At 41.4% G+C, this 24,127-nt stretch overlaps 1 protein-coding gene across 2 annotated transcripts in view; it reads left to right on the top strand.

The window, feature by feature from the left end:
- Positions 1-10,867: 10,867 nt before the first annotated feature.
- Positions 10,868-24,127, top strand: part of IL12RB2 (interleukin 12 receptor subunit beta 2) — a 73,702-nt gene continuing 60,442 nt past the window's right edge. Inside the window, exons 1-7 of one of the 2 annotated variants that reach the window (XM_084875619.1) lie at positions 10,868-11,033; positions 12,863-12,974; positions 14,685-14,972; positions 18,279-18,393; positions 19,486-19,670; positions 20,896-21,038; positions 22,396-22,546. In XM_084875619.1, coding sequence (XP_084731745.1) covers positions 12,899-12,974; positions 14,685-14,972; positions 18,279-18,393; positions 19,486-19,670; positions 20,896-21,038; positions 22,396-22,546 — 958 coding nt within the window. In that variant the 5' untranslated portion in view covers positions 10,868-11,033; positions 12,863-12,898. Of the gene's footprint in view, positions 11,034-12,862; positions 12,975-14,681; positions 14,973-18,278; positions 18,394-19,485; positions 19,671-20,895; positions 21,039-22,395; positions 22,547-24,127 lie in introns of both variants that reach the window. The other variant, XM_084875618.1, reaches the window with a different exon arrangement.

Genomic DNA, 24,127 nt, shown 5'->3' with positions numbered 1-24,127 from the left:
AGTAAGGTAGTTGTCTCTGCACATGCTCAGCAAACCTGGATTGGTTTTAATGGACTGGAAAAATATCCCAGAGAAAATAGTGGGACATTCTTTTAAGAATTGCTGCCTTATTAACACTCTTACATCAGTGAGGTTGATATTGGGCAGAACAAAAAAGTGATGGGAAGTGTTGAAATCTGAATGTATCTAAAAATTATTTTAACATTTTTTCTTATATATAGTTTCCCTTTGTTGAATGAATAAGGATAGCTAATAAATATATGCTTAAATAAATCTAAAATACTTTAATCAATAAAAATTTAAAATATTCTAAGTGATAAGAAAGCATTGTGTCATAGTTTATCCAACAGATCTTTTAATTTCTTACTGGTACGTGTAAAAAAAAACGCATCTTATAGTTGAAGATTTCCTAGATCCGGGTTCTGCTGTCATCCCCACTGCATTTTGTGCAATTGCCCCTATTCCCCCAGAACTTACAACACAGAACCTGGGCCCATTTAGGGTGGGTGTCCTAACAGCTAGTAAATGATCACTTCTTTCTTACACTTTATTTTATTTATTTTTTAAATATATTTTTATTGATTCTTTTACAGAAAGGAAGAGAGAGGGATAGAGCTAGAAACATCAATGAGAGAGAATCATTGATCAGCTGCCTCCTGCACACCCACAATGTGGGGATGTGCCCACAACCAAGGTACATGCCCTTGACTGGAATCGAACCTGGGAAGTTTCAATCCGCAGGCCAACGCTCTATCCACCGAGCCAAACCGGTTTCGGCTTCTTCCTTATACTTTCGAAAGCGAACGCAAATGCAAGTCCTGATATTTCCCTCCCACCCTGCCCCACACCAGCCCCCTCCGGATACCACGGCCCTGGGGCGCTCCAGGCCGCACAGAGGAAGCGCATCTCAGGAAAGTCCTCTCCTCAGCCTGTCCACAAAGCGCCCCGTCCCTGCGGCTGTGAAAACCCACAGCGTGACGGTGCCGCGCTCACCCCGTGGGTGCAGAGTTGACGCGCCAACCCAGTCCTCGCTGGGGCTCCTGAGACGGGCTTCACCCCCGCGTTTTACAGAAGGGGAGACGGAGGGGTGGAGAGAGAACTGCCTGGCTCGGGGCCTCAGAGGCACGGCCTGTGTGGCGGAAGGGGTTCCTGGCCCGCTTTGGCCGGCCACTGCGCCCGAACCCCGAAACCGCAGGCGCTGGCGCCGGGCGTCAGGGCTGAAGGCTGCCGCGCCGGCCCTCCGCCCGCGTCGCCGTCTGCGCGCCTCCGCACCTGCGCGCGGGGGCGCCCCCCGGGGTCTCCGGGCGGAGCGGCACGTGCGTCCCAGAGCGCGGGGAGCACCCGGGCCGTGCTGGCCGCATGGTGAGTGACCAGGGGCTCGGGTGGGGCGGGGAACCCAGGGATACGGGCCAGCGGGGTGTGTCAGTGCCCAAGCTTCAGTGCTGGCTTCTGAGGGGTGGGCTTGGGTGGTGGCCTCTCCTAAAGGTCCTCATTCTCAGGGCGCTGGTGTTCACCTGCTTCTGAGTGCTGACTTCTGAGGGGTGGCTTTGGCTACATGGAGGGGCGTGCGCTCTCGCTGAGCCCAGCCGGACCCAGAATCGCAGGTTCTGGAGGAAGGGGTGGGGCCTTCTGGGGAAGGGCACAAGGCATCCCTCAGGGGCCAGCCTTGGTCTAGGCGCACGGGCGGGACTCGGGGCTTGAACATGGACTTTCTGTGACACTGAGGATCATACTTGCTCTAGCATGAGGCGAATTGCCCCCTTTTCGGCTGCGCTTTCCCGTGGCCTCTCAGGGACAGTGGCTGGCAGTTACTAGCACCCTGCTCTGGGGTGAGCCGTGGGCCAGCCTGTTTCTCATCAGTGAAATGTTTCTTTCAGAGGCCCTTGCCACCTGATTGAAGGACACTCAATAGAAGCACTGTAAGAGATGACAGTCTTTAAAATAGTGAAGTCTAGATATAGGTTTTACAATAGCAGCCCCAAAGCATGTGATAAAACTTTATATCCTGGTATGTGTAAAGAACAGGGTGAAATTATTCCTTGAAAGAAAGAAGGGAGAGGGGAAGGGGTGGGGAGGGGAGAGGAGGGACTAAATAATTGTTACAATCCTTAGGTGTATGTCTGGTGTAGATAAAATATTTGTTGAGCACCTTCTATGCACCCAGCACATGGTTATCCCATATAACTGTTTAAAAACCCAATGAGTGGTTATTAGGATCCCCATTTTACCCATGGGACACTTGGGCACTTTCACAGAGATAGTGTTACACATTTCTGGCTCTAAATTCTGTGCTCCTTGCCTTTTCACACCTCAGGCTTACTAAGGTTATAGCCACCTCCACTTGGGCAAACAAACATTAGATTCTTATTTCCCTATAACACGTGTCCTATTTCTCTGTCCCACGGATAACTGAAAAGACCTTAGTGTTCAAGAGCTGTCACTCTCCTCCCCATTTTTTATGTGAAATCCTCAATTCATTATAGTAAACTCTCGATTTTGCAGACCTCAAGTTAACAGACTTCGGATTTATTTATTTATTTATTAATAAATCTTTATTGTTCAGATTATTACAATTGTTTCTCCTTTCCCCCCCATAACTCCCCTCCAGACTTAATGAACAAAATTTCCGGTCCATATGTCATATGTGAAAATTAACACCCTGTTAACTTCAAAATGCTTTTAACCAAGATTTGCTTATAGTTAACAGGCTATTTTGTTATAAATTCACTGTTATTTTAAAAAACAGTTTAGCAAATAGGCCATGTTGGAGAAAACACTGTAGTCATTTCATCGACATAAATAAATATTACATATCTACAACTATAATCTACATATTTAAGTCCAAGAGCCACCACTCAAAAACAATGTTGGGCGAGTGATTAGCAAGTGATCACGCTCTGTCACACCCGGCAGTGGGCTCTGTCATGACTTTCTGCAGCAGTTTTAGCACAGGTGCGGGTGATGTTCCTTTGGCCCAAACGTGGGCATTTATTTACTCAAGGTGATTGGTGAGTGCATGTGTTTCACCAGACCAATCAATCTACATTTAAAACTACAGAAATACATACAGAAAACTCCGTGAAATTAAACTTTTCATACATGCTTCGTTTTAATTACACAAATGTGTCTACCTAAGTAAAAACAGGTAAACCAGTTTGTCAACTTTTAACACATGCATTCGGAAAACCTACTTTATTATGTAAGGAACTTTCGGCTTAAACGAACACCCCCTACCCCAAAATTAATTGTTATATTGAGGTTTTACTGGATTATCACTTTACTAGTCACGAAAGTCTCTGCAAGGGTTTGCAACATTCTTTTATTTTTTTGTCATGTTTCTTGAATGTCCTGATGTTTACATAAGATGGTAAATTCCCAAATGTTGGTAAACTCTTACCCTTTATTTGTATGAGAATGAGTTCTAGTGTGAAAAAATTCTAAAGCACAAGTAAAATTTTTATGGGGAAAAAGACTCCTCTAAGTACAGTAGTGGATGTTGCACTTATTTTTGTAGTAGGACACCTGGGTTCTTTACATGTGATCTTTGTAATTACACTCATAGTGGTGCGCTCAGCTTCTCTGAATAATTTGGGCAAAGTAACTTGTAAAGAAAGCCAAGTCCCTCCCCCCTCCCCTCTCCCCCCCAAAAAAGCCAAATCCCAAAGAAGCCTTGTCCAATTTCCTTTGGTTCCCCTTCCTCTTTCCCTCCCTCTCCCCCCCCCCCCCCACTCCCTGCTCCTCCTTTTTTTTTTTTTTTTTTTTTATCTTGGTTACAGATTTCTCCACCTGTACAATAGAAATGCCAGTGGATACTTTATACTAGGGGTGTCGAACTCAATCAGAGAAGGGGCCAAAATCTAAAATCCAGCCTAAATCGCGGGCCGAATGGTTTACTGAACAGTCATAAACTGACAATGTCATAAACTGACAGCGGAGTGCAGTGATGACAGCGTGGTGCGGGCCACATTGCAAGGCCTGGCGGGCTGGATTTGGCCCGCGGGCCTTGTGTTTGACACATGTGCTTTATACAGAAGATGAAATAGTAACAACTCAGTTATGTGCTCTGGATTGTGATAACTTGCTAAGTAAATGCTTATAAAACTTTAAGATTAGAACCTTAGATTGTTTTCTTTCTTTCTTTCTTTCTTTTTTTTTTTTTTTGTAATGTCCAGAAGAAAAGGGAAACATTAAGTAAAATGTTAGGATGCTGAGGCATGGGGTTGTTAGTGTAGAAACTTCAGTTGAATTCTTAGTTTATATAAGAAACTTCGAGGAACATTGCAGGATGGCAATCACTAGTTTTAGTCCCCACCCCATCTCCACACATGCCTCCAGTTACTTGAAGATAATTAATTGTGAAGTTCCTAGAAAATTCCCAAAATGTGAAATCACTTGTGATGGTGATGGAGGTAGAAGTGGAGGACCCAGAATGGCATCCAAGTTCTCTGACCCCAAATATCATGCTCTTTCCAGTTCATCATCCTTCCCAGGAGAAGAAGGCTTATTTTACTTACTAGGGGCCCGGTGCAGGAAATTCGTGCACGAGTGCAGTCCCTAGGCCTGACCGGGAGATCAAAACGGGAACATCTGGCATGAAAGGGCAGGTCCCAACGAACTTCTGGGCTCTGGGCAGCACCCGGGCCCCCTGGCTCCCGCATGCCCCCCTTGAGCCTGAGTCATCAGGCCCTGCTGAGCTCCCTCAGCACCAGGAAGCCAGGCAGCAGCCTGTCTCATCCCCCCGCTCCCCCCGCGGCTGCCCCTGCTGCTGCCGCTGGTCACCATCTGCAGGGTGATCAGTGGGGGCAATCGGGCCCTGCTCACACCTGCCTTGGCTGGGCACCACCTGCTCACCTGCTCACTGCTCCACCATCCTGCTGCAGTCCCACTCTCATCGGGGCTCATCAGGGCTGGCAGTGCCTCCACTGCTGCCCACTGCCAGCGCCGCATCACCAACACCTGTCATGTTCCGTGCCGCCCCCTGGTGGCCAGCGCATGCCATGATAAGAGGTCGAACTTTCAGTAGAGGGGACAATTTGCATATTGGATTTTTATTATATAGCATAGCTCTAGAAGGCTGCAGAGCGGGGAAATAGAGAAGGCTGGATTGTTAAAACTTAATTGAGAAAGTGTGGTGAATGGTGTAGGCTTGTGGAGCTATCCTAAGAATGAAAAGACAAAATGTAATAATAACATTAATTAATTCTAAAGTACCTTCTTTCTTCAAGACTCTACCCATGTTGTCTGTCTGTCTTTTTTTCAATTTATAAGACAATTCACAGTACAAATGATTTTGGGGGTTAAGGCTGGATAAGATTCCCTAATGCATTTTGAAAGTAACTTGTTTACACACAACACTTTGGGAGCCTGTGCAGTGTGATATATCTGAAATGGAAATAAAGAAAAGTAGGGGGGGGGAAGAGAAAGAAAGAAAAAGAGAAGAGAAAAAGGAGAAAAATATAAGGGTATCTTTGTTAAAAAAGTAATAAAGGGGTCATAAAGAGGGAAAGGAGAGAATTTTGTGACTAAAATTTTTTTTTTAAAGTACCAAAACTTCAGAAGTCTCCTGAATTTGGGAAATAGAGGAAAATTTCTATACATAGTAAAATTAGGACTGCACGGGAAAAATTCAAGAGCCTCAGTAGCTGCATAAGAAAGGAGAACAGGTGTGTGGCCAAGTTGGCTCATGGAAAGGGTGTTGGGACTATTGGATAAAAAAGCAGAGAGGATTGATGTGTTACTTCTTCTTCCCCTTCAAGCCATCTGACATGGAATGAAGGGGCTGATTTGACCAGGGACTGACAGGACAGCATTTGTTTATGTTATAGCTTGTTAGGTTTTTCTCCAAAAACCTCAAAAAGAAAAAAAGAAAGAAAAAAGAAAAAAGACAATGCTTTAATCAGGAGACTGTTTGTTTTCATGACCTAGGTCATGAGAAGACATGGAGCAGAGGCTGGCTCCAATGCTAGGTGGCAAGCTAGCTCCTTGGCGGATTTGATGTTTCTTTTCCATCCTCATAGTGGAATGGATCATTAGAGATACTTACATCTTGTATATGCATGGCGTGGTGTTGGTTTTACCATTTTTTGAGGGGGGTGAGTATCAGAAATAATGATTCGAGCTTCTGAAGATCACACGCATTAGGCATTATCAGTGCTTTACTAGTTTGTACCAGTATCATGACTATTGTGTGTAATATGTACGGTGCCTGGAACATGGAGATCAACAAACTGTAGCATTGCTTATGGTATTATGCTGCTGCTGTTGCTACTGATCAGAAATAGTCTCACATGTTGGATCAGAAGTAACGTTGGATTAGAAATCTGGAGAACTAATATCTGACCTGGATTCTGCTCTTAGTGTGACCTGTGGCAAGCTCCTTCTTTTCTCTAGACCTCAATTTGTCTCTCTGTAAAATGGGGAAGGTAGAAGAGATGGTTTCCAAAGTGTTTGTCTTTATGCTGATCTGGCACCGGTAAGCCGTGCCTATAAGTAGCTTTCCCAGAAGGGAAGCATTTGGTACCCTGCCTCACTGAGTCAACTGGGTAATGAACGGCATGTACATGTAAGACATCCAATCTCGATGTAGGTTCAGGACAATCACTTGGTTGTTCTGCAGTGGCCCAGACTCCAGGTGGGAGGGAAAGGGGGCAGCAGGCACATGGCATTGACTAGCAAACCTTTGAGGTTCATTCTTCTCTGACTTATTAAATTATCTGATGGCCAGTGTTAGAATAAAGAGTGCCTAACATAATTTTTTTTTACTTAGTCTAACAGAACATACAATTCCGTCGGCCTGTGGACTGAAGGGTCCCGGTTTGATTCCGGTCACGAACATGTTCCTGGGTTGCAGGTTTGATCCCTGGCCCTGCTCAGCAATCAGGGAGGCAACCAATCGATGCGTCCTCTCACTTCGATGTTTCTCTCTGTGTGTCTCTCCCCTTCCCTTCCCCTCCACCCCCTTTTTTTTTAAATTTCTTTATTGATTAAGGTAACACATATTTGTCCTCAACCCCCCATTCCAATCCCCCACCCCCACCTCACTCATGCCCCCACCCCCCTATTGTCCTCGATCACTGGTTAGGCTTCATAAGTATGCACATAAGTCCTTTGGTTGATCTCTCCCTTTTATCCCTACCCTCCCTTTGAGGTCCAACAGTCTGACCCATGGCTCCTTGCCATAATAGCAGTCAGCAGCTGTGTATCACTGCAGGTTGGCCAGGACCAAACCAGAGAGGGTTGGACCTGCACCATTTGCCCACCATCCAGAACCGAAATATCATTGCTGACATGTACACATAAGGAACTGTTTGACATCGAAATTGGGTCTCAAAAGAACTGGTGGCCCAGAAGAGAAATGCTCTACAGACTGATTCATATGCCTTTCAGCATAACGATTATTGCTTGTCTCATTTTTTATTCTTATAAGTATATTTCCAATAGGACATGATCTCACTCATTTAGGGGAAATGGTGAACAACATAGACCGATGAACAAGAACAGACCCTTCCACTTTCTTTAAAAATAAGTGGGAAAATATCCTCCAGTGAGGATTAACAAAGCAAAACAAAACAAAACAAAACAAAAGGAAGTAATAAGTGATTTTAAAAAGAAATGCAAAAACAAGATACAGAAGGGAAAATGAACACTAGTCTGAGGGGTGGTGTTAGTTATTCTTTGTGTTAGTTATTCTTATGGTCCAAGACACTGTCAAACAATATCACATTAATCTTCCCAAAACCTTGCCTAGGTACCTATTGTATGAATGAGGAAATGGCACTCTATGGTTCAGGAGGCAAAGTGGAATTGAGATTGACGACCCTTTCTCTTCCACCATACCAGACTGCCCCTGGGACTTAATGTGGAGCTACAGAAGCAAGGCAGAGTAGGAAGTGTTTCTCCCCGTGTGAACGTAGCACCTGTGGTGAGGGTTTTTCCTAAACTAGTAAAATAAGATTTTGAAGTAGTTGCATGTTTTATGCTTCTTCCTGGAGCAACGGAGGAAGAGACTCACTGGGAGACGGTTGTTGCCTCTGCCACCTGCCAGTAGCTCTGTGTCTGGCTAGTCCCCGCCCCCCTCACTGAGACATTGATTTCTCTGTCTGGAAACTGTCACAACTGGAGCGATGAGTCAGTGACACAGCACACTCTTTGTTTTTCTGATTCAAGGTAGAGTTGTAGTTTTAATACGGACCCTCCGGGCAGGCTGTGTGAAGGATGTTTACAGTAGACATGGGGTTTCATTTTATTGGAAGATACCTCATTTACTTGAAGGTCTTTGGGTTTCTGAGTTTCTTATAAATGGAGAAGCTGTTTTAGCTGGTATTCAGAGAAAATGAATACAGAAAATTTTTGGACTGTGTAAACTGAAATTGATCCTCTATTTTGCCTACTTCATATATATATATATATATATATATATATATATATATATCCCAAAAAATGTATACACTACTAAAAGCTGGTAGCTCAATTGATGCTTCTTTCTTTTCAGATTTAACCCATTGGAATTTATAATTATTCAAAGTGTATATACTATTTTGGGGGTTCCCTACATAACATATTTAAAATTTTTTATATTGGCCAATTAAATAATTTAATATTTAATATTTTACTGTTTGGAGAATGTTACAGCTTCATAAATTGCAATGTACATTGGAAGGTTTTTGCAGTTAGGAGGCAAAAACCTGTTTAATACTATGTATCTGTCCATTCTAGTTCAATTCACAATTTCCTTTATGGAGAATATTTCAAATTTTAATGACGCAACTAAGGTAACTATAATAAACAAAAACTTATTAACGACACCAGCCACAATGTAGCAGAATAAGACTTAATATAGTTTTAATCACATTAAACTAAACTAGAAGTAAATTAGACAAACACAGAAAAGTTTCATCCGTTCAGCACATGCCTACTATGTGCCACAGATTGTGGCTTCTGCCCAGGAGGAGCTTGCAAGCAAATGGAGGAGACAGATAGATATCTAAATAAGTTAGTTTTACTTGAAGCAGATGCTACAATAAGAGGATGCAAAATGCTATGAAGATGCTAGTAGGAGGCTTCTGTCTGACCTGAAGATTTAAGTCAAGCTTCAGATCGGACAACTTCTCTCCATCTCTGCTGCAGTAACAGTGGTCCACACCACCATCATGTCCTTCCTGGGTCTCTGCAATTGCTTCCTAACTGGTCTGCTTGCTTCCACTCTGGCCCCCATACGAGGGGGCCAAGCCTAGTTTTTTAATTTTGGGTTTTTTGTTTGTTTGTTTTGTGTATGTGCACTTAATGTATTTCATACTTTATATCACCCCCAATTAAGACCCGGTTAAATATATAAATAGAACTTCTAATTAAACACCAGTGGTTTCCCATAGTGCTGAGGGTGAAATCCATGCTCCCCTCCATGCTCCATGGCAAACAAGCCCATGATAGATTTGGCTCCTGCCTTCTCCAATTCGCTTCATACCAACCTCCCAGAGTCACTTTCCCTAGCCACCCTGACCTTGTTTCAGTGCCTCGTCCACAGCAAGCTTGTTCCTCTGCCTCTGGCCCTGCAGTCACCATTTTCTCTGTCAGGAAAATTCTTCCCGAGCCTTCACTTGGCCTCAGCTCCAGTTTCACCTGCTAGAAACACCTCATTGACCAGCTCCTCTTCTCCCCTGGCTCTCTCTCCCTTTAGCCCTGTGTTCTTCCTTCTCTCATTATCTGAATTTGTGATTTATCTCTTTGTCTTCTATCTCTCTACTCTAGGATGTTGGTTCCAATGAGAGCTAAAACCCTCTCTGTCTTTCTCTTCACTCTGTGCCAAACTCCTGGCACATGGAAACTTAATACATATTTGTTGAATGAATGAATGAATGAATGATGTCTGGGATGAATGAGTCAGAGTCAGCCAGTCTAAGAACCATGGAAAAGTAACAGAAGCATGAGTTGTGCAGTTCAGTCTCACTGGAGAGCTGAAAGCCAGCAGAGAGGGCTGGTAGACGTGGCTGGTTGGTAAAGATAGGAATTAGCTCACAGAGGCCATTGTAAGCCATGAACTTGTACTTTATGGTTTAGAGAGAGGGACACTGTCAGATTTCTATTTAGATCAGTGTTTATCAAACATTTTTAACAAAGACCAGAAGAACTAGGTAATATAACATTTTAGATTATCGGCACATTGAGATCTATCCCTAGACTTCAGAAGCCACCGTATTTCTTGGCTCTAGCCCCCTTTCTCCATCTTCAGAGCCAGCAGAGGGGGGGAGAGTACTTCTGTTAAAGCTCTCTGCCTCCCACCTCAACTTTTATGAATTCATGCTATTAGACTGGGCCCAGTTGGCCACCTCAAGGCCCTTAATTTTAATGACATCTCCAAAATCCCTTTGTTATGTAACCTAATATGTTCATGGGTCCTGGGGATTAGAGCATAGACATATTTTGTGGACCATTATTCTGCCTACCATAGGAATGTTTAGGGAGTTTTCTACAGCTTATATTCCTTGTCCCTCCCTCCATTTCTCCCTCCCTCCATTTCTCCCTCCCTCCCTGCTTTCTTTCAGTAACCATTTACTGAGTATTCTTTCCCAATGCTAAGTGCTGGCATACAGCAGTGAGCAAGATGGTTAATGTTTCTGCTCTCACGGTGGCTTAAATTCAAACAGGTCATTACAAACAAGTAATGAAGTAAAAAAAACAATAAACAAAACAAAACAAACAAAAAGGTGGTTATAGATTGTACCATGAAGGCAATGAGTGGAAAGTAGCTAGCTGGGCAAGACCACTTTGGCTAGGTGGTCAGGGAGGAAGTGACACATGAGATGAGATCTGAAGAATGTAAGTCAGTCAGCCACTGAGAACAAGGGGGAGAAAATTCTAGCAGAGGAAATGGAAAGTGCAGAGTCCCCCCGGCAGCAAAAGGCATGTCTTGTTTAACAGACAGTCAGTAGGTCAGTGTGAATAGAGCAGAGCGAGCAGGGCAAAAACGTAAGGCGAATGATGGTGGCCAGACGGGAGAGATGAGGCCATGCAGTCGCTGAGAGATCCTGTGTGTGGTAAGGACTTTGAATTTTATTCTAAAGCATGGAGGACCCGTTTAAGGGTTTTTAAAAAGTGGTAGTGTAAGAGGTAACAAAATCTGATTTATGTCTTTATTTTATTTTATTTTTTTTAAGAAAAAAAATGTGTAGGATTGAGGCTTAGAAAGTTAAATGATTTGCCAATAGTCCTTTATATTTATTATTTTTATTTCTTTGCTGATTTATGTTTTTAAAAGGTAGTCAGCTATGTGAAAATGACTTAGAAAGGGGTAAGATGGAGTAGAGACATACTTTAAGGGGCTGCTTCAGTCATCTCTGGGAGAGATGACAGTGGTTGGTTGGGATTAGAGTGAAGGTGGTAGAAAAGGAGAGAAGGGAATGATCTGTGATATACTTTGGAGGTAACATTGATAAGACTTAGTAATGGTTTGGTTGTAGGGGATGAAAAAGAGAATGGAACCAAGGATGATGTCTAGGTTTTTGAGCAACTTAAGGGATAAAAATGTTATTCACTGAGAGAGGAAAGGCTGGGGGGAAGAACCCATTTGGAGGAGGGAGCATGTTAATATTGAGCAGTCTGCTGGATGTCCAGGACGTGATTCCAAGGAGACAGACATGTGAGACTGGAGCTCAGGGAGACTTCTCTGTGAGTCGTTAGCATACAGATGATATCTGGAGCCAGGCCATCAGATGCGATCTCCCAAGAGAATGGGAGAACGTAGAAATGGAGGAAAAATAATGCTTTGGGTGAGCTGAGATCTTCCAGTGATTAAATGTCAGGAGGAGACGGAATTGCAACCAGCAAAGACTATTGAAAGGATAGTGATATTGTTTGGGGCTACCCTGAGTGTGACTAGGCTAAAGGTGGAGGAGTTAAAGGAGCAAGTAGGCAGTAAGGAAGCCCACCAGGGCAAGACCGTTGTGTCTAGCACTTAACACTGTGGCTGGCACATGAAAGGTAGCCATCCCTGAATGAAGAAGTGAGTTTTTCTGAGGCTCTCTAGCATGTTCTGGCCCATTTCTAGGTACAGGGATAAGAAGTGAATATTTGGATTGGCTGTTTCCCAGTGGACTGACACCAGGGAACCTTCCAGCTTACTTTATGCAGGCCCACTTTTAATAGAATTTAGAGAATTTGCTAATGACTAGTAGAGGCATTCCTTAGATTTAAATTTGGAAAGAATCAGAAATCACCAGCTTGCATTTTTCAAACCATTTAAGATGAAAATACTCTGTAAAATAGTAAGTAATATATGAACAAGCAAACATACAAGTAATATTGAACTTTTATAGAAAACCCCAACAATCCTCTTTAGAACCCGTGGACTTTTTTTCCTTACTGTCAAAGAGATCAGTCTTTTACAAAGTTCCAGGCTGTGTGTGTGTGTGTGTGTGGGGGGGGGGGGGGGGGACGGTAGATTATGAGCTACTATTAATCTCTTACTTACTAGGTCAGAAATTCTCATTAGTCTTGGAATTTCACACTACTGTGTTTGACTATGATGACACACATATTGTCATTGGAGAAAAAAAAATGTGTAGAATTGAGGCTTAGAAAGTTAAATGACTTGCCAATAGTCTCAAAGTATTTAAACCCAAAAGCCACATCTCATCTCCCACCCTTTGCTGACCCCAAGAAACTTAAATGACATGGAGGTTAGAGATGACTAAGATTTTTCAATTTACTAGTTTTAAGACACACTTCATTATTTTAAGAATAACAAGCAAAATCTTAACAATATGGGTAGAGAAAATTAAAGGGGCATTTTAAGCCCTTCTAAATGATGTTGGTTCTGGTATTTTTAAAATGTGTTTAACATGAATGAATCTGTCTTCTTTTACAGGAAAAATATAGAGGTGTATTCCAGAGGTGACAGTTCATGGCACATATAATTAGAGCATGCTATTTGGCACTTATTTTTGTTATCATGTCGCAGTTGGTTAAAGCAACAATAGGTAAGATATTTCTGTAATCTATCTGTGGAAGGATTTGTGGTTTAAATTATCAGTTACAGATTAAAAATATGCATTTGTGGTAAATGTCCTGGTAGTTGATCTTTTTATTGACTACAAAAGAGTTCACTGATAACATTTCCTCTTGAAAATGGCTAGGTAGCCAAGCTCAGCATCATAAATGAATGTGTTACATTATAATGTATTTTAAGAGAGTATTTATGGTTGGAGTCAGCTATTTTTTAAAAGTGGTGGCTGGCATTTTCTTTGCTTCTTTCTATTGGGAGCTTATTTTTTACTTTCTGGCCTATTAGGATTAAAGAAGATCAAACAAGCAGAAAACAAACATAACTAATATAAGAGAAAGAGATGTTTTAGTTCTGAAAATAAAATTGAGAATTTTTTATTTTAAAAGAATTTTCAGTACTTCCTTTATTTGATATAAAAACGTTGTTTTTTGTGTGTGTGTTTTTTTTTTTTTTACATCAATTTCTATTTATGGCAGTTGATCCAAGAAATCTTACAATTACCTGCCCTGCCCGCCCCAGCCCGCACCCCCACCCCCTCAAAAAACAAAACAAAACAAAAAAAACTTTCAGTGAAGATTTTATATCACATCTAAAAATTCAGAGTGAATCTATAATTCTGAGTGAGTTTTTTAAAAATTGGCATTTATTAAGCACCACCAAAAACTGTTAATTCTGAATAGTTGTCATATTTATTTATACAAAAACTTCAATAATAAGAATGACCTGACTTTTTAAATAAGAGCTTAATGTGGTAACTGGCATATAGTAAATAATAAGAAGAACTCTTTTTTTTCGTATTAGCTGTATTGGGTAATGGTTCATCTAGCCCAATGTTTCCCAAAGTGTGGTACACGTACCCCCAGGGGTACAGGAAGAGTTTGGTGGGGATACGCGTTGCACCGGAGTTTGGTGGGGATATGCACTGCACCGTGCTTAGCTGGGCCTAATACTACGTTCTCATGAGTACGAGGGGTACTCAGCGTTACTAAATTTATAGAAGGGTACACATATGTCAAAAGTTTGGGAAACACTGATCTAGTCCAAGGTCTTACATCTTAAAGGAATATCAAAATATGGCATGGTAAGACCTAATTTCCATCCTTGTTGCCAACTACAAACACACCAGAGCCCCTGAATATTCTCTGATATAATATAAATTATACATACATTACTAGTATACCACTAATATAGTAAAAGAGGGAACTATTCCAAAATCTGTCCATAAACTTTTTGTAATAGCCTTTTAAAATTGTCTCTTTTTGGAATGAGTATTTAAGTAAGCATCATAAATCATAAATGGAGATGGAAACAAATGTGATTTATTCTGGGAAGTACTTTTTAGTAGTCTGGTGAATAATTTACATACAGAGAGATTGGCTTTTCCTGGAACTGTGTTCTTGAATGTTCTTCAAACCCTATTTTCTCACCACTTTCCTATTTATAGTTCTGGTTATAATATTACTGTTTTGAGAGGAATGTGTGTTTTAATTCAGTTAGACTTTAATATGTTGGCCTTCTGTTCTCATTGTACATCACCAATACAGCTAGAGCAATGGATGTTATTTATATTTCCAGGGTTTGATGGGGTTCATTTTGCCCTGCATTTGGGGAATGAATGAACCCTCCATTTTGGAATGGGTGCTTATATGCCAACTTGAGCACTGTGTTTTGTGTCTCACAGCAGATGTGTGCAAGAGAGGAGATGTGACTGTGCAGCCTTCCCGTTTCCTGCCACTTGGATCTTCTGTCAATATTTCATGCTCATTAAAGCCCAAGCAAGGCTGCTCTCCGTATTCCAGTTTTAACAGGTTAAGCCTCTACAAGCGAGACAAAAAAATAAAGTTCCAGCATGGCCACTCCCTCAGTTCACAGGTCTCAGGTCTTCCTCTGGGCACCACAGTGTTTGTCTGCAAACTGGCCTGCAGCAGTAATGAGGAGATCCATGTATGCGGGGCAGAGATCTCAGTTGGTGGTGAGCATTCCATTCTCAATTCCTAAAAATTGGTGATTGTTTGGTATTTGTCACGTGTTAAGCAGAAAGCCCAGGATAGGCCCGTGTCCTTTCTTCACCCACCATGTGGATATAGTTTATCTTGATAGTAACATGAATGCCTCAATGTGAGAAGTCCAGAAATCTATGAAATTGGGGTCTCATTTCATAAGGCTCTATTTCCTCTCTCTCGTCTTTCCCCTCTTCCTCCCTCTCTTCCCTCCCCTTTTTGGCCATTAACACCATTTACCTGTTGTCCTTGGACGCCAATGGCAGGAAAATGGATCTCTGAAATATCCATGCCTTCATGACTTTGAGAATTTGTTCAAAACTATAACCTCCTAAAAAGAAGAAAGAGATATCTCTTTGGACTTACACAGCCCAAGCTGCCTACCCAAGGCTGAACACTTCTCCCCTCTCTAACTTTATGTACAAAAAATAGTTCTTCCACCCATAGTTATTCCTGGCCACTGATCATCATACTTAGCAGAGGTTAAAAGAAAATTATCATTATACTTATATTTTCTTGGGTTTTCTTGAAAACAGCCTAGGGAAAACCTGTCATGCTAACACTCCCTACGGGGGAGGAGGGTTGTATAGTTCCAGGGAAGCAAGAGTAAGGGAGCCAGGAAAGTAGCGAAGCCACCACAAGGTGGTTAAGTTACTGCGTTGGGCACGGAGGCATCAGAAAATACTGCTGGTTGCTTGGTCACTAGGAACATCCCCAGAAAGAACATATGGAAATGCAATGACAGGAGAAAGGGAGAAGAATTGAACTGTCTGCCTTTGGTCAGAGCATCAGCTGCCCCTTACTGCTGGCTTGCACTGCTGGCCCCCTCCAGGCAGCTGCTGGGAATAAGAGCTAAGATGTCAGAGTTGGCATCTGTAGCACGAGCCACAGTGCACAGAGTGAGCCAGCAGAAGACCTGCCTGCAGCTTGCAGCCTGCAGCCTTAAGGCCCAGCCAGGCAAACCAGTCAGCATACATGGGTCCTGAGAGATCCTGTGGTGCTTGTGCCCCTCTGGCTCCAGGGAAGGTCCAGAATAACAGGTGAGAGGCATGAAGAGAGTAGGAGCAATTGCTACAGCAGGCTGACCAAAGGCAAGGACAGGGTCCCAGTCATAAAAACAGTGATATAGAACTCAATAAGGCTCTTTCCTGGAAAGGTGAAGCCTCTTCTCTCTGACCTACAAGGATACGGTTGGTGCCGGGCAGTCTTCCTGGAGGGTCACCACGAGCATGGAGCAGAACGCCAGGCAATGGCCAAATGAATCACTGGGGGACAAAGAGACATAAACTAGGTCCAGTCCTCTTTCAGTTCAGCATCTCCTGTCCACACCCTTATGGATCGTGTACTCGCAGCTCTGACAGCCTGTGGTGCCATAAGAGGAGCATGGGCTTTGAACTCCAACCCTGCCGCTAGCAATGTGCCCTTTGACAATTTCAATTCTCTGAGCCTCAGTTTCTCCCTGTGCATTATGGAGATGCTAACACCCACCTCATAAGATGGTTTCAGCCAAAACTGGTTTGGCTCAGTGGATAGAGCGTTGGCCTGTGGACTGAAGGGTCCCAGGTTCGATTCCCGTTAAGGGCATGTACCTTGGTTGCGGGCACATCCCCGGTAGGGGTTGTGCAGGAGGCAGCTGATCGATGATTCTCTCTCATCAATGTTTCTAACTCTCTATCCCTCTCTCTTCCTCTCTGTAAAAAATCAATAAAATATATTTTTTAAAAATAAATAAAATAAGATGGTTTCATCTGACACATTGTATGCAAAGTGCTTCATCTAGTACCAGACACATAGGAGGTACGTAGGTCATGAGTGCGGAGATTGCACACATGTCCAGTTTTACTCTCTTCTTTCCCTTAAGAGAAAGCATAAGCATTGGTTATAGACAAAATGAAAAATTTTCTAAAAAACACCAATGGTCCTTCACCTCCCTTGTCTTCAGAACTCCTGAATTTTTCACCCGGGTAATTTGCCATTTTACCAGACTGGCATTGCATATTTGTATTAGACATTCCCAGCTCCGTGATGTCAGTTACAGGCATCCACGGTGCTGCTGTGTGTTTTGTTTGGTTGGTTGTGTGTTTGTTTGTTTGTTTGTTTTTCTGATAGCCTAACAATAGCCTCGGAAGTCGTATCCTTGCAGATATCCTTAGCCATTTTGTTCCATTTCCTATCTTTGCTCATATAAATCGGAGTGCTGCATCTCCTTTTCATGTTTTACTTTTCCATCCACGGTATGCATTTGTGACAGTCTGCACCAGCAGCAGACCTAGGGAGGTGGGGGGGAGATCTGACAGGTGCAGCTCAGTTGGGTGGTGCTGCCTGCCTACCGGAATGTTGCTTGTGCAATGTGCTCAATTCGTAACCACACCATGAAATGGCTGCTCTTTGAGCAGGTTTAGCACCTTTGAGGTCAAGGACTGACTGGAAGCAGCACCTTTTTCTGAACATGGCTAGTCATTCCAGGAAAAGACACAATGTACGTTGGTTTCACCCAGTGTAGTAAGAGTAATCCTACCTAGTGGGAGAGTAAGCAGCCTAGCCCATGGAAACTACTCTTTGTCTATTTAAATGATTAATTTATATATGTCCGTAAAGTATGTACTCCAAGGGAAGCTGCAGAAATTAGATTTAGATGGGACAGCTCTGACAGACATGAGTAAGGCCAACGGATAGAAATGTCGTGGCAGTACATTTCAGGTCAATGGAGACAAAGAGCCCCCGATTCTTAAAGATTTATAATATGAAGTGGATTTTATTCTGGAAAGGTAAACTCATCATCATTGGGGCCATGGAGGTAGCATTGGGTATTCACCTGCCAGGGAGAATAGTAAAATATGGTGGTGAAAGGCTTGGACATACGTCAGCCACACTGAGGCTGGCGTCCTGCTTCTGCCACTTCATAGGTTTGTAATCTTTGGCAAGATACTTAACCTCTCAGTCTTAGTTTCCTCTTCAATAAGGTGAGGATAATAACAGTATGTACCTAATGTAGCTGCTGTGACGTCTGCATGAGGAAAAGTCACACATAAAACATTTAGCCTAGGACTGGGCATATAGTAAGTGTTGGATCCTAGTCGCTGTTATTGTTAGTAGAAGAAATCTATGCCTCGGAGGCAAACTTGAACTTGATGGTATCTAAAATAGCGACCAGCTTGTCTGGGTATAGGTCGTATAGAGAAAGTATTGTTATCTTGTTGGCAAATAATAACCATGTGGACTGAATTATCACTTTGTGTGGCATTTCAAATACGTGGCTTTGCTCTTTATTTTTAAAGTTGCTCCAGAACAGCCTCAGAACATATCGTGTACACAGAAGGGAGAACGTGGGACTGTGGCCTGCACCTGGGGCAGAGGAAACGACACCCACCTGCCTACTGCGTATACTTTACAGTGCGTGAGAGACTGTTCTTGCAGGGTTTTGCGGGTCTCTGTATGACATGTAGGAATATCTAATAGTTCTAGCTTAACAGGTGAGAAGAAGCAATAGACAGCTCTAGATCATTAGATGTTTTTAAAAATAATGCTAGCATTCATAAATGAAAACTGGTTCATTCATCTAAAGCAGGGGTCCTCAAACTTTTTAAAGTGGGGGCCAGATCACGGTCCCTCAGAGAGCTGGAGGGCCGGACTATATGAACTACTAATTCCTACTGTAACACCTCGGCTGCGCTCACTACCCAAAAAACCTGGCGGGCCGGATCAGACTCCTCTGCGGGCCGCATGTGGCCCGCGGGCCGTAGTTTGAAGACCCCTGATAAAGTGTGGGAACTGATGCATGGGCCTGAGGTCTAACTCTGAGTTCTCTTTAGGGCCTCCGAGGCCAATTTTTTGCACGTTCTTCCCTGCTCTAGGAGGGTTAATCTGGCTGCCTTATATTCCTTTCCTCGCAGACGCTTGTGGTCATAATATATATAAATAGACTCTTCCGTGGGGAGCTTTCCATCAGCCTGGTAGAGCTTCTTTTCGAAGCACCTTTGCCTGACCTGCACGAGCGTCCACAGAGAGCGTCTGGGAGTGTCTGTTTCTTGAAGTTGATTCCATAATCCCATCCAAAGATCCCGCTGGGTTGCACTGTGCCTAAGTGAGCAGCAGATGGGGAAAGGAAGTGGTCCCCAAGGTTCTGGTCTGTACTAGAAACTCGCACTTCTGTGCAGTATATGCCAAGGTGGACCATGGATCTGACCTAAGGAGCCAAGATGTCAGACAGGGTTTGGGGAATTCAGGCAGTGCTTACTCATCTTGATGAATGTAAGAAAAGAAAATAAAAAATAAAAATCTCAGTCCTACCAAAGAAAAGGAGAAGGGGAAGTATGGTCCTATTTATGACCATAGAATACAAATATTTCCATAGTGTACCCTCTTGTTATAAGACTGACCCTAAAAATTAGAATTTTAGGTATTTGAAAGTTTTGTTCTTTTGTATTAAAAGGAGAAAATAGCACATAACATATCCTGCTAAACACAAATGTCTTTTATTCACAGGTTAAATGGACCAAAAAATGCAACTTGGCAGAAGACATGTAATGATTATTTATGTAACCATTTGGACCTTGGAATCAACCTAACTCTGGAATCACCTGAATCCAGTTACACAGCCAGGGTTACTGCTATCAGTGATCTTGGAAATGCTTCTTCATTTCCATCCACATTCACAGCCCTGGACATAGGTACATTTTATTTCACTTTTTGTAGATGTCATAGGTTGGCACATGAATATTATTTTAAAAATCACTTGATTGTCCTATACGTGTTTGTTTCAAAAGAGGTAGTGGTTGATGGAAAGTGACCCACAAGCATAGGCTTAGGGTAAACATTACTTTGATTCAGGTAAAAGGGTGCATGACCCTAGAGCTATATAGAGATGGTTGTAAAAATTCAACATTATTCTCTATATTGGACAAAGAGGGGCCCCTGGCTTCAAATCCCATGAAGGCACCAGCTGCCAATAATACTATCTGTCAGAGAGAGGGTCCTGTGAGGTTATCTCAAGAAGCTCAGTGTAGGCCATTCTTGGTAGAGATGTCTTTTTACCCCCAAGGCAACTCCACTCTTCCGAGTGGAGTTGTAGGCCTGCTATTCTGAAGCAGCTGGTGCAAACTCTAAATAAAATGTATCAAGGTTTACATGCCAATAGCTCTGTAAATGCTTACCTCTGCTCCTCTCAGCCTGGTTGCTGGAATGAGCCAGTCCCAGCACATTTCTGAGCAAATGTAATTGGCCCAGAGGAATCAAAGAACAGTCCTAAGGCATTCCCAAATTCTGCCCATCCCAGCTAGGGCTGGGTTTCTGGGCTACCTAAAGTCCCAGCCTCACACTATGTGTTTCTCTTCTCTCTTCCGACAGCACCACTTTGCAAAAACACTGCTAACTATAAGTCTGAACATAGGCATTTAGTATGCATTTTCCTATCACACTTCTCCTCATCTACTTTGTGTCTCTTTACATAGGCATCTCTAAGCCATCTTCTTCCCTCTTATTCTTTTTGTCTCCTCCCCTGTTCCTATGTCCCCTTCTTGTGACTTTTCTACCAACATTTCTTCTCTTCCTGAGGTGATCACCTCTATCCACCTCTAACTCATCACTGGAACTCTCAGATTTGGCACATCGGTGTGTGTTTTTTAAATCATTGAATTAAATGGAATCAACACTATCGTTGCTGTCGGTGGTAGTCTATTCGGTAAAAATGAGGGTAAATTAAGAGGAATTATTTTAAGGATTTAGAAGTGCATCAGCCTTTTTCTTCTTTCTAAAAGCCAGGGACTTCTCTCTTGTTTATTTCACCAAATTGGGTGGGATGAATTTTGTTCAACTCTTGATAGCTCATGCTAATACATACGACAGTTTCTGATTGTAGAGCCTGAATCACACCTTTTTGTTTATCCTGGTTACCAGTGAGGCCTCTTCCTGCGTGGGACATCAGAATCAAATGTGCAAATGATTCTGTGAGCAGGTGTACTCTTCAATGGAGAGATGAGGGGATGGTGCTGCTTAATCGACTCAGATATCGACCCAGTAACAATGGGTCCTGGAATATGGTAATGGTCTTTAGAGTGAAGGGGAAATAGGGAGGGGCTCTTGATATTATTGCACAGACCTCTGTCTTTTCCTACCAGCAAAATATGTAGTTTAAGAATATTTGCCCAAAAGTATATATATCTTGAGTTATACCAGAAAGCCAGATATACCTCTGTTTATGAAGAAATATCTTAAATTCTGATCACTGATTTTTTAAGTTGCAAGCTTTTGTATTTTATGTATAGTAAAGGGCTCATTTCTCCTTGCTTTTTTTTTTTTTTTTTTTTTTTTTTTGTGTGTGTGTGTGTGTGTGTGTGTGTGTGTGTGTGTGTGTGGCGAAGGGGGGGGGTTTACCCCTGCCCTATTATTACTTTTCAGTAGGTTTTTTTTTTTTATTATTATTATTTTTTTTTTTTTTAACATATTGGAAACAGAAATATTAGGGATTGTCCATAGAAGTTTATGGATAGTTTAGGAATTTATTATTCTAAAGCTAAAGCCCCACACTTTGATATATTAGGTATTAACTTTTTTATAATAAAAAGTATTGTAAAGGATTATAATTTCTTCCAGTATTTTTGTAAACTATAATGTCTTTTTTTAAAATATATTTTTATTGATTTCAGAGATAGAAACATTGATGATGAGAGCGAATTATTGATTAGCTGCCTCCTTCACGCCCCCTACTGGGGATCGAACCCACAACCCAGCATGTGCCCTTGATAGGAGTCAAACCCAGGACCCTTCAGTCTCAGGCCGACACTCTATCCACTGAGCCAAACCAGCTATGGCTAAACTATGTCTTATAATGACAAAGGATCAGTTTCATATAAGCTGATATTCAAGAGAAGTATAGTAACTAAATATCTTAAATATTTTTATATAATTAAAGTTTTCTATTTGAACCCAGTGCTGTGTCTTTATAAGTATTAAAATATGCATCACATTCTAATTGTAATCAAATGTAGAAACTTTTCCAATGCCTTTATGAAAATTGGTAGTTTTCAACTTATACTTCCTTTTCAGCTAGTTTTAGGATTCCCATTGGGATTTATGTAGATAGGTTCTTAATCTCAGGAGATTTTTATTTTTCTGAGACAATATTATTTCAGTGTATTAAGTAACCCAGCCATTGATATTTCTTCTCATTGAATGACAGATCTAAAATAAATAAATAAATAGAAGGGGGGGGGGGTTTACCCCTGCCCTATTATTACTTTTTAGTAGGTTTTTTTTTTATTATTATTATTTTTATTTTTTTGGATAAATATTAATTCTAGATTTTTACCTTTTTGGTCTAGATTTTTACCTTTTTGTTAAAATTCTTTAAATTAATAGAGTATGAATATGCACCTTAAAAATCTTGTCCCTTTGAAGGTTAATACTACAAATGCCAAAGGAAGACATGATTTGTTGGATCTGAAACCATTCACAGATTATGAATTTCAGGTTTCCTCTAAGCTACATCTTTATAAAGGCAGTTGGAGTGACTGGAGTGAAACATTGAGAATGCAAACACCAGAAGAAGGTATGTGTCAAAAAAGAAAAAAAAGAAAAAAAAAAAAAAAGCAGGATGGAGGGTGAGGGTGTGGGGAGAGAAAGGATGGAGTGAAAGAAGAAGATGCAATGATTTCCTTGGAATAGAATCACTAAAGTACTGATACTGAGTCAAAGAGTATGATTACATTAATTAACAACTTAATTTTCACATGAACTTAAGTTCTGAAACTGTCAGAGAGACTGCTAGGAAATATTTAACATTAGGGAAGTCCTACTCCTGTTTGGCACATGTTATGTTGGTGACAAGCTTAAGCTTCAGTAATCATTGGTTATAACTTCTTATTTTTTTAAATATATTTTTATTGATTTCGGAGAGGAAGGGGGAGAGAGAGAGAGAGATAGAAACCAATGGTGAGAAAGAATTTATTGGCTATCTCCTGCACGGCCCCCAATGGGGATTGATCCTGCAACCGAGGCATATGCCCTTGACCAAAATCAAACCTGGGACCCATCAGTCCCCAGGCTGATGCTCTATCCACTGAGCCAAACCAGCAGGGGCATAACTTCTCATTTTTATTACACTTAAAATTTTTTTTTACTTACTATCTCAGTAATTCTCTCTCTTAAGTTACAAGCTAAGCCAGTAATTAATTGCATTCTTTCATAGTTATACCTTGATTCAGTTTACTTTTTGGATTCTATGAAAATTAGACACAGAGCCACTAAAAGCTTGAAAGAAGGAAGATTTTGGAGACATAATATTTTAAAGTAAAATTTAACATCCACAATCTTTCTCCTTCAAATACTGCAGCATTGCACTTCTTTAAGGCTTTGACTCACTGCTCAGATGAGTGCCAGCAGACTGTCCAGAGTAGGCAAAGGATATCAAATGTATTTTTCAGTCTTATGGGCTTTTATTTTTGGTAATCATTGGGAAGATAATTTTACTGAAGTATAATAAAATATTTTTATTAGAGCAAAAATGCTTCTATGAACGTTATTCTAGTAATTAACAAATCTTGGGAAACAAAAGAAATAGCCATCTGAATATTAGTATTCAAAAGCTCTCAATTAGTTATATAGCATGGACTTTTCATAATTTGTGTAAATTTGGCTCAGGAAAAATTAGCACATAATACATTGCTTTATTATCTTGAGGCTTTATAATATTAATACTTATTTGTGAAACTTATTGATCTGTGTGCATATGAACTAGCCTTGTGATTAAGTTACATTCATTTTCTGTAAGCTAGTAATGGCTTTTGGTAATTGATGACACTTATCAATGATTCTTCAATGGCATTCAAGCACCTAAAGGACCTATTAATAAAACATAATTCCTTAGATAATTGTCTATTCTTCCTCTATTCTTGTATGAATCACATTTCTCTATTTTTTTAAAAAATGTTTAAAAATGAAATAATTCAACAAATTAGAATTTATTTACTCTCATTTCATAATAAGAAAATCTCATAAATTAACGTTGAGCCAATTGCTGTCTGCTTAAATGCTTGCTATTTTCATAATCCAGAGTTTATTCTTATTATCCTTGTATTAAACATAGTCAAAGTAATGAATTTTTTAAAAGCACTTTAGGATTTGTTTTTAT

This window comes from Pipistrellus hanaki, assembly GCF_964339955.1.
Source record: "Pipistrellus hanaki genome assembly, chromosome: 2".
In the NCBI taxonomy this organism is placed as follows: Eukaryota; Metazoa; Chordata; class Mammalia; order Chiroptera; family Vespertilionidae; genus Pipistrellus; species Pipistrellus hanaki.
Note: the sequence above shows the minus strand (reverse complement) of the source record. Positions and strands in the feature narration are given on the sequence as shown.